General features: G+C 36.1%; 1 protein-coding gene across 14 annotated transcripts in view; it reads left to right on the top strand.

The window, feature by feature from the left end:
- The window catches only part of XRN1 (5'-3' exoribonuclease 1), a 40,205-nt gene that overhangs the window by 22,171 nt on the left and 1,694 nt on the right, over positions 1–16,340 (top strand). For 3 of the 14 annotated variants that reach the window (XM_027686292.1, XM_027686296.1, XM_027686298.1), the window contains 14 exons: positions 50–119; positions 1,200–1,425; positions 2,085–2,180; positions 2,857–2,952; positions 3,190–3,304; positions 3,824–3,888; positions 4,273–4,383; positions 4,749–4,874; positions 5,191–5,347; positions 5,647–5,825; positions 6,038–6,151; positions 6,233–6,344; positions 7,341–7,495; positions 7,690–10,687. In XM_027686292.1, coding sequence (XP_027542093.1) covers positions 50–119; positions 1,200–1,425; positions 2,085–2,180; positions 2,857–2,952; positions 3,190–3,304; positions 3,824–3,888; positions 4,273–4,383; positions 4,749–4,874; positions 5,191–5,347; positions 5,647–5,825; positions 6,038–6,151; positions 6,233–6,344; positions 7,341–7,495; positions 7,690–7,980 — 1,913 coding nt within the window. In that variant the 3' untranslated portion in view covers positions 7,981–10,687. Of the gene's footprint in view, positions 1–49; positions 120–1,199; positions 1,426–2,084; positions 2,181–2,856; positions 2,953–3,189; positions 3,305–3,823; positions 3,889–4,272; positions 4,384–4,748; positions 4,875–5,190; positions 5,348–5,646; positions 5,826–6,037; positions 6,152–6,232; positions 6,345–7,340; positions 7,496–7,689; positions 10,688–11,766; positions 12,473–12,505; positions 12,599–13,423; positions 13,564–14,509; positions 14,660–15,203; positions 15,814–16,340 lie in introns of those variants that run through there. The other 11 variants (XR_003534751.1, XR_003534750.1, XR_003534752.1 and 8 more) reach the window with 11 other exon arrangements.

A 16,340-nucleotide genomic window follows, 5' to 3' on the forward strand; every position in this document is an offset into this window, starting at 1 on the left:
GTAACTAACGTACCCTATATAGGATGACATTTTACTTTGTTTTCTATAGCTACTAGAGAAACAGATGTGCTTTTTGAAGTTTTGTTTGATGAAGAATTCCTTGGAGGCCTCACTATAAGGTTTGTGCAGGGGGGTTCACAGTCATTTCATGCTATTGATATAGTTGCCTTTGGTTTGGTTGAGTATTTGTAATGCCTCTTCTTGAAACTTTGTTTCTTGATAGTATTGGTCACTTTTTATTTCTTTTGTGTTTCTTTATTCTCCTTGGGTATGGATAATTTTTATGAAGCATATTATATAGTGGAAATGCTCTTTAGGCTCTTTCTGGTGTATTTGAAAACTTCTGATTTGTAAAAAGCAAATATGAACCAGCAGAATAAAGCACTGGTTCCAAGTGTCTTTTTAAAACAAATACGTAGAAAACAGGTTATTATCAGTATGTCTTCAACACATAGATTAAAAACCAGTCAGTAGGCATCTGCTCCTCTGAAGGAGGGACTCTGAACTATCAGTAATTGATACTTAAGCATTAAATTCCAACCACCATTAAAAACCTAAACTGTTCTTCAGGACATGGAGGTGCTTTTGTTTTAAAAAGTGTGATAACTCCTCTGTATTTAAGCAAACAGCTAAACTTCTAAGTGCACAAATTTATGCAGCAGGCTTCATTTTACCCTTGTTCTTGGATAAATTAAGGTTTTAATGACAGAAGTTAGAGTAGATTCTTACCTATTCCCTGCATTCACAAAGCATAGCACAGGTATAGCCCTTGCAAGAGCATGTCCTGTAACACAGATAACATTTAGTGTTCAGAAATGCTGCTTAAATTCAATTTATAATTCTGCTACTGAAATTTAAACTTCAGTTTTCATTTCTGAAAAGGAAGAGAATATTGTTTCCTGGTTCTTAATCTTTTACAGAAATATTTGCTACAGTACTATGCTAAAACAATTCACTCACCTTTAAAATTTCTTTAAGCTCACCACTGAAGGGCACAATCTAAACTCAGAGTAGTAATTACTGTTGTTTGCTGGGTTTAACAGCCAGAGGCCAAAGGGGGGATTGCAGTGGGATTAAGGTTGTGTGTAATGCTACTAGATTTCAATATTGGACAGTTTTCAGCCTCTGTTGTTTAAACTCATTATCTTTTGACAACAGTTAAACTGTATGAAACAATGGTGTAATTTACTTCTCTTCAGGTGCTCCCCTGCCAGAGGTTATCGCCTGCCATCAAGTGCCTTAATTAACCTGTCTCATGGTAGTCGGTCAGAAATGGGAAATCAAAAACTGATGGCCATAGTTAAACCTCAGCCAGCAGTGAATAACTACAACTCGTATGCATCTGATCTGTCATCTGTATGCTCACAAAAAGTGCATCTGGGAGGCCTCAACCATTCTCCTCGCTCCCTTTTTGTTCCTACTCAAGTAAGACTTTTCTTGCATTTGTACAAAAATGTTTTTCCCTCGAAGCTGAATTATTGACATGATTGTCTTCATTGGCCCAAACAAAATGTAGTTTTTGTGTCAGTATGTTAGAAGTAGGATAATTCTTATTTTGGAGAAAATAATTAATCCAATAATGAAAGGGACTAAGATTTCCTATTGAGAGTTGTTTTGCTTTGAGTAACTCCAGTTGCATTTCTGAGAGACAAATACTTAGTTTGGAGCATTGACACCACATTTGGTGTCAACAAATAGTGTGTTTTGGGCAGAGATGCAGTTATTTCTTTAAAGTTCTGTTCCAATTAATGCTTCCTGTAGGCCAAGGTTGTCCATACTCAGAAAAAGAAGACGTGATTTCCCTATTGGTTTTACTTCTTGGTTACAATTTCCTTTGAAACTACAATAAAGGAGGAAAAATTATAGGTGAATTGGGGTTCTTAGTGGTTTAATGAAACTTTATTTTTTTAGTAAGTGTCTTCTTTAAAGCAAATAATCTTAATTAGTAACTTCATGTTGCTATAGGGGTGTTTGAGAACAATTGTCTCGCATTTTTTAAGTCTATACAAGAAAAACTGCTTTCCAAAAGAAAACTTAAGACAACGAAACACTTCTGATTTATTTTTTTTCTCTCAATAACTTAGCAACTGAATGGAAGACAGCATTACAATCTCAGGGCTGAAAATCAGGGCAACTCACCCCAGAAAGGATCATTTCTGAGTGGCAATCAGAAAAATAAAGTGAGTGTTCTGACTCATTTAGTATTGGACCCAAAATGTCTCTGTTTTGACCCTCTGTTTAAGTGGGTGTCCTTTTCTCATGATTAATAAATAGCTTTGTTTTAGTATTTCAAATGTTTTAGTCCAGATACAGAGTGGAGCAGAACTCATCTCTGTTCTTGAATGGGTATAATATCCTGTGTTATCCTTGTTTAAATATTAGATTTTTCAAAAGTGTTTTTTGCATATCTGGGCCTCAGTTCTGTGGTAACATACCTGTAATGGAATGAAGCAGTTGAGCCTGATTGTTAAGGCCTTACAAAATAAGGCCATTAATAATAAAATCTTAGACCTCTACCAGTATGTAAGCATGCTTTTGAAACCTTTCTGAGTTGTTATCTGAGTTTAATTGTACTTGGTCTTCTTTCCTGTGTTCATAACTTGAATTAATAACAAAACAACATTTTCAGAAGTGATTCTTGGTAAAAATTGTTGTACAAGTGCAACTTACCACAATAGCTTATTATGTAAACTAATTACTTGTAACTTGTACTGATGTCATTATGAAAATATCTCGTCTGAGCTATGTTAAACTTGGACCCTACAGTTTTGGAATGTCTTGGTATATGCTTAGCTGTTCAAAAGCTGAATTTATAGCTGCTGACTTTGTTGGGGATCTTGTTTCTTATTTTGTCAGGCACAGAGTAAGCAAGATGATGAATTCTGCAGCATATGGCAGTCGTTGCAGAGTTCTGGGAAGTCTCATCACATTCAGCAAAACATGCATGAGAAGGTTTGTTTATAAACTATAAACAGATCCCTGGGTTCAAAATATGAACATTTCACATAATTTCATATATCAGTTCATTATATCAGAAAACTTTTTAGTTTATGGTACAAATAAATCCTCTGGATCACAGTATTGTTACACAGAGCATGCACCACTCTGGAAAGAGGTGATTGTATGGGGCTGCTTTGTAAATGACAGATACACAGTTTTTTGGTTAAGCTTTGTTCTTTGAAATCCTAGAGTGCAGTTCTACCTCAGGAAATCAAGCTGGGAACTGGCCATCAGTTTTATAAGCCAGGATTCAACGACAGCAGCTTTAAATGTCAGCAAAGAAAACAGGAGCCATATAAAAAATGTAAGTACTATAATTAGAAACTGTTTAGGAAAACTACTTGCTTTATCTGATCTTCATTGAAATGTCTGTTGAGCTTTTTGGCTTTCTGTAGTTATTGACAGGAAATAATTTATTGTAGTTTTATAAACACTGCAGTGCACTGGTTATTGTCAGATGTCCCTGGTGTCCCTATTAGATTGTTCCGTCCTTAATCCTGAACATCTTGGACGAGCTGTTCTGTGTTCTATTGACTTGCTGCCCATCTGATATAAAAACAAAACAAAAAACCACACAATGTGTCTTTGAAAATTTGCTTGTGATCAATTAGTAGAATACAAAATTAGACATTTTATTCCATATGCTTTATTTTCTCCTGGAAGAAAAGCATATGCCAAATGCCCTATAAAGTATGAATTAAACATCTGATAAAACCATTCAAATTAATGCAACTCTGTGTACTTGTATGGAGTTAATATTTTTTGAGTCTTGATTAGTATTACAGTTTTTAAGAGTATTTCAAAAGAATACATTCTTTTGTAGTTAAAGAAGATTCCAAAGTTACAAGAGGTGAAAATCAGCCACATAATAAAATATCAAACCAACAGGTAATTTTGTCTGTACTGAGTAAATGTGTTCCTTTCTTGTCATTTTACTCTGATCTGATTTGTCATTTTACAGATTTGCCTTTAACTGGCATCTTAGTTGATTCTTTTAATAGGTAAACTTTATTTTTGAGATTTTTTTTCAGTAGAGATCTTATAGACAGAATATGAAAGTGTGTAAGATGTATGATCATAGAAAACTATTTTGCTATTCCTCTCAGACTCTAAAGCTACACTGTAATGGGAAAACACAAGTGCTAGGTTTTCAGTAAGCTGAAATCCTCTAAGGATATTAGCTTGTGAAAGCTGTTTGCATAACATTTCTAATATGATTTTGTTATAACAAATAATAGAGTATTCAATAATAATTGCTGCGGTTTATCTCAGAATTTTGCAGGTGTGAATAAGTACAATGTCAAACTTTTGAAAAGGAATGAAAGTCCCAACATGCCTGTAATTCAGAAGGCTGCAGTTGATGGTCCCTGTACAGGTGGAAAGGTAGGATCTAGATAGTTGATTTTCTTGTGCTCTTTGAATAACTTCAGTTTCCAGTCCATTTTGTTCGAGTTGTTCCTGGTCACTTGTGTGCAAATTCATGTTTATAACAGAAGACAAACCTGTATAACTTTGACCATTCTTTAAATTAATTCTCTGTTCCTCAATACTTGCATATTTTTAATATGCAAACCTTGATGCAGGCTTTAGATGTCTGTTCACAGAACAAACATGACTCTGACCTGCCCAAGCTAAGAGAAAAAAAATCTGAATGAGAATAAAATTAACCTTAAATTAATATACCCTTTCTCTTGCATCTACTTGTAAATATACTGAGTTGATATACCTTTTTTCTTTTTCAATTTAAGAAGGACAATGAACTGGAAAGCCTTCTAGCTTCTTTGAAAATTTCCAAAGAAAATGAAGTGCAGACTTGTTCTAAGGAAGCAAGAGCTACAAATGAAGAACATCTGTCACCACAGTCATTTGCTATGGTCTGTATAATGCAGGGATCATTACATTGCAGTTTAGCATCTGCTATCTTAGCATCAATGCTTCTATTTAAAGAAACTCCATGAAACCTCATACTGGTTTCTAAAAACATATTAATGAGTTTTTAATTAGCTATTCTCAAAGAAAATTAGCAAACACTTTTTTTATGCTAGGATGCTGTTATCTGTGTTTTGATAAAGTGTAACTGATTGCAGAAGAACAATTCAGATTCTGTTACCAAGTACGATATTTAGTGTTAAGAAGGTAGTGCTGTCTGAATGCCAGCACGTCCCTGAGTGGTTAATTTTGTTTTTAAAGAAAGGAACACGGATGCTCAAAGAGATTTTGAAGATAGATGGCTCTGATCTGGAAACAAGAAATGAAGTGAAACCCCAAGTTAATGATGTTCCTGCTCCCTCTAATAGACAGGATTGCCATGGAGCTGCTGTGCAATATAGACCAACAAAAAAAATGGGTATGTTTAGCCATCAGCTCATAGTTCAGAGCTTCACCTTGTAGTGACATTTTAGAACACACCTTACAGCATAGTACTGTTTTTCAAAATGCAGTTAATGTTCATCTTTTTTTCAGTTTTACTTCTTTAGATCTAAAATTGTCTTCATGTATAGCTTCCTGTCTTTTGTTAAACGATATGAAAACACTGGGGAAAAAATTAAATATACTTTTTTTTTTCTTTTTTCCTAATAACCAAGTTGCCATCCTTTCTGTGCAGGAAATGCTTGTGATACAGCTTTCTTTTTTTCCTTTTGTCAGCTGCTTATATGAACAAGCCTTATAGCCCTGGAGGCCCTCAGAACACACCAGCAGTAGAAACTGGAGGTCACCCTTTCGCTTGTCCACAGCCTGCACTGTCCACTGTTTCTGAACTGTCTCGTATTTGTTCTCTTCTTGGAATGTCACAACCAGATTTCTCTTTCCTAAAAACACCACAGGTAAAAAGCTTTTCCTGCAAAAGTTCAACTTCTCAATTTTGTATCAACTGTCCTATATTAAATATTTAGACTGACCACTGAAATACGTCAGAAAATAAACCTTAACTCCCTCTGTCTTTTTAAAAAACAACCAAGCAACCAAATCCTCTGTTTCTGTCTCACAGTTTGTCGGCAATATAAATTCCCTCAAAAATCTTCTGTCATTTTTCTAGACCATGACAGTTTGCCACATCAAGTTGTCGAATGGTTTGTTGGTTCACGGGCCTCAGTGTCATTCCGAAGCTGAAGCGAAGGAGAAAGCTGCATTTTTTGCTTTACAGCGTTTGGTGAGGATGTAAAGAATCTTTTAAAATCTTTGTCTCTCTTGCATTGCATCTGTTTGTAACCCTCTGGTTCCTTCTTCATAGAGTTCTATAGGAGTAAACTTTGCTTCACCTCCAGCAGTGTTTCCAAATTATCAACCGCTTGGAGTTCCTGTACCGCCTGGATCAATTCCTCCAGTATTTGCACAACCCCCTGGTAAGTATTTGACTGGAACACATTTCAAATAATATAATGATATTCTGTAACTGTAGTGGGTCTTCATATGAAAATGAATGTCTTCCAGACTATTTTTTGGTCTTCATGTATGTGCTTGTTTGTCTGAACTGTTTTGAAAACAGTTCATGAACCTCTTCTCATCAATATGCAGATGAATTCAATACAAAGAATCATGTCTCTCCCAATTATTTCTTTTCCTCAAGAATGTATTTATCCATTCAGTCTTAGGTGCTTTTTCCATTTTGGCACTTTTTTTTCCTTTAAAACAATAGAATTAGTTCAAAGCTGATATTCGTAGTCCAGATTTCATAAGTATCTTCCATGACTTTCTACATGGATTCCCCCTCCGCCCCCATATAGTTAATGTTTATCCATGCATTAGTTTTTATTTGATTATAACCACCTTTCACTGAAGTGCTACGTCACAACCCTGTTGTACACAGCCAAACGTGAGCATGGTAAGTAACCCAAAAATTGCTAAAAGTCCTAGGGCTGTTTCTGGCTCCCGGCTGTTTTGTGTTCTACTGAAACTCACATTCACAGCTAGTAATTAATGAGTCAGCACAGTTGTAGCATCCTAGAAACCCACATGGCAGCTGCTACGTCTCTTTTCCCCAAGGTTTCTCTGTTGTTGACGTGTTTCTAGGGATGGCTGAGCTTGCAGCCTTCTGCTACTACAGTGTTCTCTCTGCTGAGGATGTGAAGATCCTGTGCTCTGTGCACTCTGGAGTGCAGATGCCATAACTTAGTGCTCTTAATTGTGCTGTCATCTAGGTGTAGTTCTGTAAAAGCAGAGCTGTTTGTTTGGTGTGGGGGGCTGATAATAAATACTTAGCTGTTTAGAAGTAAATATGAAGAATTATGAGGCTTTATTGGAAAGGTAAACAACATGAAGACAAATGTAGTTGGGTTACTCTTAGGGAGTTTGTACCCTCTTTTGTGGGAAAGTGAGCTAAAAGTTCCTTGTTTCCATAGCTAATATGATGCCTCCTCCGTCATCTCATATGTTTGGTCCAGTGTCCTGGGGAACTCCAGTGCCTAAGCATTATTATCCTGGCTCCTATCCAGGAAATGTGTCCCTTGCAGGAACGATACCAGTTGGTTCTCACAACCAGTTTATACCTCTGCAGGTAAGACCAGCAGGTTTGTCTTAATATGGTATTTTTGTAAAAAATGTGCCTACATGATGAATGCAATAACACCCCCACTGTGAAGTACTGTTTGGTATTAGAAAATTATTGTAAAAAATTGTGTGCATGTTTTCTGAAAGTGGAATATTTTTTTGAGAATGCATTCTGTTAAATAATATTTATTTAATTTAAAGGTAACTAAAAAAAGGGCTGCTAGCAAGAAAAACTTTGAACTCAAGGAGTTTCAGAGTTCCCCTCAAGCTGCACCACTAAAGAATGAACAGCCAGTGTCTTCTGACCACATTCAGCAAGATAGTTCTTCAGCTCCTTTAAAATCTCCTCCAGCTGCTCAATCCACTGTTTCATTTCAAGACAATGTGGCTACTCCAAGTGTTCCTCATAACAAATCAACACCAAACACTTCCAGCAAGCGAAAGCCAAGAAAACTGGCTGTCAATTTTGGCGCACCAAAATCTTCAGAATAAACATGGTAGCTAGGTGTATTTTATCTTTAACTCTTCCCCCACTGTTATGTTCTATCATTTAAAAAAATCAGAAATCTCTATTAAAAAGACCAGCCACTTTAAGTTTAATATAGAAGGAAATACATTTTATTTGCTATGATTTTCAGGTTGTCATGAAAACTCTAAAAATTATGTTAAAACTTTATTTTTATTTTCACTTAAATTAGCAAGAGCCAGGCAATGCTGAGTTCAGGTTGCCATGCCCTCCATTGTGCCTAGGTTTCTAAACAGTGGCTTACAGACTCTATCCGGTAAGCAGCAATAACAGTGGCAGCCTTAACTCAGGATTGCTCTGCTCTTTGGGAGGGATGTGGAGCGGTAATAAGTTGGGCATCTAACACTGTTCAGTGTGACATTTTGTACTCTAGCTTATTTTTAAATAGTCTAAGAAGACAGAAAGGAAAAGTCATTTAAATGCAGCTTCTATATTGGCTCTCCAGGTCCATCTGAGATGAATCAATGTGACTCAGAGCTAACTACAGGGACACTGCCAAGCCCGCTCTCAGTATGAACTGCTGGGGTTTGTGCTAGAGGGCAAAGGCTTTACAGCTTTCAGAACATAGGTGTTATTGTGTGTCTGGTGTTAGAGTGGCAAAAAGTGATTGCTGATGCACAATCTGTTCCAGGAGATTCATTTATAGGATGTTATTGAATTACAAAAAGATATTTGCAAAGTAAAGACCTCTTTGGTAAAGTACATTTAATTTTTTTAATCTATCAGTTTCATTTTTTTCCTGTGATAAAATGACATAGTTATCTACCACACATATGGATAGCTTCCTAAATGCTAATGATATCCTGATTTTTTTCTAAACTGTAGAAATGGCCAGAGTTTAAAGATGTCCATTTGTGCCGGATAGCTGTCAAAGTTATGTTTACTTAGAGTCCTTTTCTTCCTTTAATAGTCTGTGCCCTGAAACCTTCTCTATACTAGGTTATTTTTTGTTACTAGTTACTTTTCATATTTATTTTTTAGTTTTGTGATAGAAGTTCTGGGTTGCAAAATTGAATTATCAGAAACTATTACTATTTGTTCCATAAAAATATTCAGACAAAAAGTTGAATTGCATTTTTGGACAGAACTGTCATTAGTTCATATAGGAAAAAAAGAAGGCTCAAAGGTCCTTGTACTATTTTTAACCCACATGTACCATTCTTATGGACATTAATGTGAAATCTTTAGTCTAGGAAAAAAATTTGAAACTCTGGTGCTGCTTACTGACATGGATTAAATTTAATTTTTCTTCTTTATTTTAATCTGTTCTAGAAAAAATATTTTTCCTCTTAAGGCCCAGGAAATAGAAATAAAGCATACTTGAGTGATTCATTTTGTTGCTTCCAAACAGGTTTCATGCTGGATCTGCAAGTCTGTAGACTTTCTTTCATTTGTTCTTTGCCTCCGTTTCTGGTGTAGTATCAAGTTTCACATTGTTACTGTGGTATAGGATTTTTTAATTTTCATTTCTCCGAAACAGCAGTATTTGTAGAATAGCAGCAAGCCTATAAAAAGGATTACAGAGGCAAAAACAAGATTAAGAAATTTTATATCATTTTACTTAGTATCACAAAACTATAAAGCCTCTATGTAGTCTTAAATTACATTGATTTTGTTGTTTGTAGTCATCTGGTCTCAAGAGGGTTGGAGGGGAAAGTTGTATTTTTGGTGATTTATTGTCATTAGCAACCTGAGACTGACATGATGTTGCCATGCCCGTATTTGAGAAGTGATTATGTGAAAGTTAGTTATGAGACACAGGTGTTAATCCCCCATATCCCATGTGAATTATCTGGTCATAAGAGAAAATACCTATTTAGAAATTCCCAGGATGGAGATGAGACTGTGTTAGATTCTTTCATCACAGAATTTTGATGTATCTGGATAGCCAATTTATGCAGAGTTTTTAGAAACAAAGTTATGAAGGACACTATACTCTTGCCAGTGAACACAGCAATTTTTATTAATTATTCTACTTAAGACTAAGATTTCTGCTCCCTCTTCAAGTGGAATTGCTTTATGTAGTATATAGAGGTTAAACACTTTATTCTGTAGCTGCTGCATATTGTATTAGTCCCTGATTTTTGGTTGATCTCTTCTCTGATACCACCTGCCTGGTGCCCAGTTAATTACAGTTCTACATGTCCTGGTAGATGTGACACTGCATTGATCTCTGCCATGTCCCCCATGATTTCATTTTTATATTTTAACAAGGTTGTTATGTTTAATTCATACAGATATAAATTTAAGCATTTCTTTTTCTCATAGATAAAAAGTATTTTGTAAGCACTGGAGTTTTTCATTAGATCTTATACAGAGCAGTATTTTACTAAAAAATCCAAAAGGGAAGACTTTTATGTGCGTGTTTTTGTAGTTTCTGATTTTTTTAAAATAACTTTTCATTGTTTATCTGCCAAGTGAAATGTTTAAAATTTGCATATAAATGGATACAGAATGTATTTTTTGTGCTGTTTAGTGTTAAGTGTGCATTTGCAGATTTTTAGCATGTAGTTGCACAAAGGACTGTGCAAAGATATTTTGAAATATGAATATATGCTACACTGAAGGAAAAACATTCATAAAAGTTAAATGCTATATAGAACTCTAATGCAATAGAGTAATTTTATAAACTGTGTCTGTGTCTGCTTGGATTAAATATTGAAACAAGAAACATTACCTATTTTCACTGTTTTATTTCCAAATACTATATGGGAACTGCTGTATGCTCCAACCCAAAAGTTTAAGATAGAAATTAAATCTCATGAAGCCCAATTTCTGTGATCCTCAGAAGTAGCACCTGCCCTCCTGAGCTGTTTCTTGATGACTTTCAGCTATAACTGAGATAAAAATACCAGGTTTTTTCAAAAGGGTGTTGGTCACATTACAATTAAAAGCATTCAACAAGATACTGATCTTCCAAAGCTTCTTTGCCCTTTGTCATCAATTAGATTAAAAATTCAAAAAAGCTCTAGAGAAGTCAGTAAGATTACTTTCCAGTGAGTTCAGTTCTAGTGATTCTGAACAAGGTGCAAAACCAGCTGATGGCTGAAAAATAGGAGAACCCATGGTTACCTGGAAATATTTGACATCTCTTTCTGTTCCTGAAGCAAAACACTGTGCTGACTTTTGCTAGTTGTTAGGATCTGTCTTTTGCCAACTGCAGCACCAGCTTTTCATGTAGAGAGATGTTATTTTCTTTCCTGTAGATTACTGTGTGAATTAGCTTGTTTAAAGCAACTCACATGAAGAATGGAGTGAGCTCTTGGCATGACCAGCTGCTGCAGCTTTGTGTAACTGTGTGTGCAATGTGGTGTGTCTGTAGGGAACACTCTGGTCTGTACACACTCAGGTCATATTGCTCAATTTGAAGATCTCAAGATACAATATTGCATTTCTTAAGCTCTCTTTAAATTATTATTCAATGAACTTTTAAGTATTGCAATTACCCTGCATCGCAAGTTCTGCCCCCTTACTTTTCCCATCTCCATATATAGTGTTAAAGAAAATAAAAACAAGTAAAGGGAAAACTTGAAAATATATTGGTTAGTGCATAATAAATCTTGCATGGATGCTCCCATTCAAAAATTAAGAGACTTCTGTTCAATTTCAGAATTGATCTGAACTGTACAGGTGAGTGAGGACTCTCAAAGAAGGAATTGTTACTTACAATAAGGATGCTTTTTATTCTTTTTATTTGCAATGTGATCTCCATATGTATTCCATAATCAGCCTTCCTTACTACTGAGAGACAGTTATGTTCTTCTCTTTCTGTCTCTGAAAAAGGGGACACAGTGACACCAAGGGCATAAGGGCAGTCTGAATACACAGTCTTGGCCAAAAGAATTCAAATTCAGGTGCATGAGGACCCATGACTATTGAGACTGTAACTGATAAATGTTTTGAAGAATCAAATCTCATCAGGTAAGTAGCTGTTGTTTATTAACAAAAGAATCCGTGGTTCCAAAAACGGTTCCTTACTGCTGCCACTTTTTGATGAGGTGCTTACTCTTATTTTTTTGTAATTCACAAATTTTCTGTTTTATTTTTGCTTTGAAAGGCTGTACGTATCAAAGTGAAACAGAAGGAGTTGCAATGCCATCAAGTGCGAACAGTAAACCTGATTCTATTACTTGACAGAGTAATTTTCATTAAAACATTTTTTTTTCTGGTAGAACTTGGTCAGTAGCATCACTGCATTGGCAATGTTTTATGGAAGTTGATGATCACACCTAGTCCTGTATTTTGTGTAACTGCGAGAAAGACAAAGGCTGGCAAAAAAATCCCAAAAAAGTCAAAGTGTAATTTCTGTGCAAGTAACAATAAAATTCAAAGTCATCAACTTTTAGCATGTTGAAGGTACACAGCAAAGCAAGAAGTGTGAGTCCAATGCAACTATGTGCTCTATTTATGAGTAACTTAGCATGTTTTACATTTAGCACTAATTTGGGATAGAAGGTGACATATACCGTTAGTTCCTGATGTTTCTTCCAGTACCTATTTCTTTGAAACAGATGAAATGTTTTGTCAGTCATCAAAACTTAACTCAGCAGGGTAAATGGAGGGCAGTGTAGGGTGCTGGAACTTGTGAGTTTACTGAGCTGCTGCCTTCTACATTTTCCTCAGTTTAATATTTTTTCCTTTTCATTCCCTTTGCTTTCTTTTCTAATTTTTTTTTAATGGCTAGGTAATATCGAAACAATAGTTCTTAAGTGCTTTTTCATCCCTTTAGCCTCTAGTATATCCATTCTTTTGTTCTGACTAAGCCTCATTAATGGCCATTTTTTTCTGTCTTTATTTGTAGATTTTTTTCCTGTGAATTTCTAGACTTGAAATCAATGTTCTTTTAAAGAGCTGTTCAGCCCTGAATTTTCTAGGTACAAATGACCGTCATATGTATATACGCACACACATATATATACAGGAACTCAACCTCTGTAAGAAAGTAAGTTGTTTATTGTTACATCATTTTCAGTCCACATAATAAGTCCTTAAGAGACATCCAGAGGATGATGGACATTATCTTGTTAATACCAATTGCATATCTCCCAATATAGATATTCCTTAGGCTGGGTAAAAGTAATGGGCAAATAATGAAACAGTAACGGAGTAAAACCACCAATTTTCACTTCACTTGCTTTGGTAGATAAATTCTTGGCTTAAGACTTGATTGTCCAAAGTCCACCTCATTTCCTGTTAAAGATTTCTTCTGTTGCAGAGCTGGCAGCGAGGAAGGACTGCTTGTGCCTTGGGCACAGATTGGATGTGCAATTCTCTATTAAAAATACAGGCTTAACCAGTCTCTTATTACTTGCTCCCACTGGGTCATGCCAAACCTTTTGAATAGCCACATTATGAACCATATCAAGGAATTACTCTGATTGGAACTCTTTCCCCTGTGTTATTTTTCAGAGAGTTCATTGTGGAGCCCCAAGACCAGCTCTGTTGTTACAGTTTTTGTAGCATCAGACCAGGATGATTAAGCAAGAATGGAACTGCTTAAGAAACATCCTGTCAGCTGAAATGACACGCAAATCTAACAGGATATATTAAATGATGGCATTGTATGTGGTTCTGTCTGTTGACTTTGAGGAGAGGGGTAAATTCTGGCAGGAGTACAGGAGGAACTGCTGAGAAAGGGTCATATGGTAAATTATTGCAGCATTTGCCTCAAGATCATCACTTTCATTTTGGGCTGTCTGTTAAGTTTCCAGGCGAGGGTTAATGAATGATGGATGTGGGCTGCAGCAGCCAGTGGAGCAACAGAAATTAGTGGGCTCGCTCTTATTTAAGTGCAAAAGGACTAAAGGCCCTGAGGTCAATGCTTTCATAATGTTAAAACTTGTTAAAAAGGTAGAGCTAAGGAAATGGGTAAAACGGTAACTCAGTTTGATGAGGCAGTAGAATAGATCCATCTTGAAAAAATACAGCTAAGGAAGAAAAGATAGACAAAAAAACCTGCATTACAAGTTTTGTGTCTTGCTCTCCTAGATTTCAGTAGCTGGAATCCTGTTAGCAGTGCCAGTGACAAGTTTGATTGATTCATACTGGAAGCCTGGGGTGAATGAAGACGTTTTTATGTATCAGTCACAAAACAGAAATGCACCCGAGAATACCTTTATTTTAAAGAAAAAATCAGTTAACTATCTGAAATACAGTTTAATTAATAATTTGGAAATTTTATTTAATAATCTGGTCCTAGAAAATGTCCAGACTGTCTCAAGGTCATGTTTTCTTTCTGGCTATCAGGTTTGCTGGCTCTGTATCAGTCCCATCTCTCAGGGCCTCTGGGTAACTCCCTCTTGCTTGGCATCATCCTCTAAAGTGTATTTCTTGTTGACTGAAACATGCTGAGTGTGATAACATTGCTTACAAATATTCAGTATAAATTACTCATGGTAGGGGTTTTGCTGTCCCTGCCAGCCATGTAGGATCTTCCTGACCCTGAAGTTCTGCCATTTGATTGGTTTTCCTTAATAACTCTTCCCTTTGCTACAGCATTGGACAGGTCCTTGGAGTGCCTCCACTCCTTCATTTGGTTTGATAGTCCAGTAAAGATAAGACCAGTCACGCTTTCCAGAGATCAAAGAAATGAGGATTTCAGCAGAGAAGATGCAGAAGTACAGGACACAGCTGCTGCAGTGCTTGGTATGTGCCCCCAGCTGTGTCAGCTCTCTGCCTGGCGAGCAGTGAGGTGGCACCTGCATGCTCTCATTCCAACAGGAGGACGTAGGGTGGTGGTAGAGGTTACACAGGCTCATTATCAGCATTGCAGCACAGTATAAAAGAAAGGAGTCCATACATTTTCACTTCAAATTGAATGTTTCTTGTCTGTGCTAAGATTTACTTGGGGGTTTTATGAGTACTGGCGATAAGATTTTTCTCTGAGGGTGACAGAGGTTTTTGACAGGTGAAGAGTGTGTGGGAATGGTATTATTTATGACAAAACAACAGAAGCTAATGCCAGATAAGTCGTGTGTGGACAAGCTATACATGTCTGAAAGCCCATTGCCTCCTCTATTGCATTACTTTTATCACACTACAAACAGAACAATAATATAAAATTTGTATTTCATAAGCCTCTCATAAATTAAGCAATTTTAATACATGCTGCCTATAACTGAGATTATATATGCAGTGCAATTTTGCAAGTTGGTTCATGTTATCTTTTTCCACCATATAGACATCTAAGTTCTTTGTTAACATATTACACAGAATTTAAGATCTGCAAGAAGAAATCTGCTTACGGTCACTTCCATGCAATCAGAAGGGCATGTATTTGTTACATTAAGAACTTGCAAAAGAAGAAAGTAACCTGCACCTCCATTTTCTTTTTGAAGTTTTGCTTAATCTTGCAGTAAGACAGGTCGCATTTGCATTGATACTGTAAAAACACAAAGGATATCTAGATGCATTTTCCCATTTTTTTTAAGGCTTCTTAGTTTTTTAATATTTGGAGAGATTTTAGCCTTTTATAACAGTTACATGTGTTGAATCTTATTGAGGGAGCTTTCTTTGGGAGTTTTAAATAATTATTAATATGCTCTTTTGATAAATCAGTTTGAAAGAAAGTAGTCTTAATCAGATAATGATACCTTTCTCTGACATACATCTATTAGCTGTATTAACTTGTCAAGTTATAGTCAAAGAGAATGTTAAAGTCAAAGAGATTGTGACTTTTTAATGTTGTTCCTTAGGGAGGAGAGGTAAAGCAGTCATTCCTTGGCTTTCTCTTTCACGTGCCTTCACTTCCCTGTGATCCAAACCTTTGTCCCAGTGACCTCTGCAACTGCCCATGTGAGGTGAGAAGCCTCTTCTTAATGTGGCTTTCACTGTCATTAGTATTCCTGGTTTAAAGATCCAGTCATATCAGACTGTTACACCACATAATACTGTTTTGTTGTTCATAGTAGAGTTTTTTGTAAGAGGGGTCAAACCAGAAGTGCCAGGGGAAAATATTTTCAATGTATTTGCTTTTGCTTTTTCTGCTCTAATTAAATGAGTTTAAACTAATCGACTAATTCTTCTGATTAGATTTGGGTTAAAACTAAATTCTATTGATACTAGTTTGGGGTTTAGCATCCTGAATTTTATTGGTTAACTAAGAATATTTCTGGTTGTTTCTGTTTAAAAACCACAGCCCCATCTCAGGGCAATAAGTGAACATTTCTGTCACTAACTCTGTTCCAACAGTGATTTTAAACGCGGTTCCCTCTATGAAGTAAACTTATGGCACGAGAGAATGGCTGCAGTCGATGACTTTGTGTAATTACGTGCAATTTGTTCGCTGATGCTCATTGCCTTCAGCGACAGATCCCAGGAGCAAACA

Source organism: Neopelma chrysocephalum, unplaced genomic scaffold, assembly GCF_003984885.1.
Source record: "Neopelma chrysocephalum unplaced genomic scaffold, ASM398488v2 Primary Assembly neopelma1_70, whole genome shotgun sequence".
Lineage (NCBI taxonomy): Eukaryota > Metazoa > Chordata > Aves > Passeriformes > Pipridae > Neopelma > Neopelma chrysocephalum.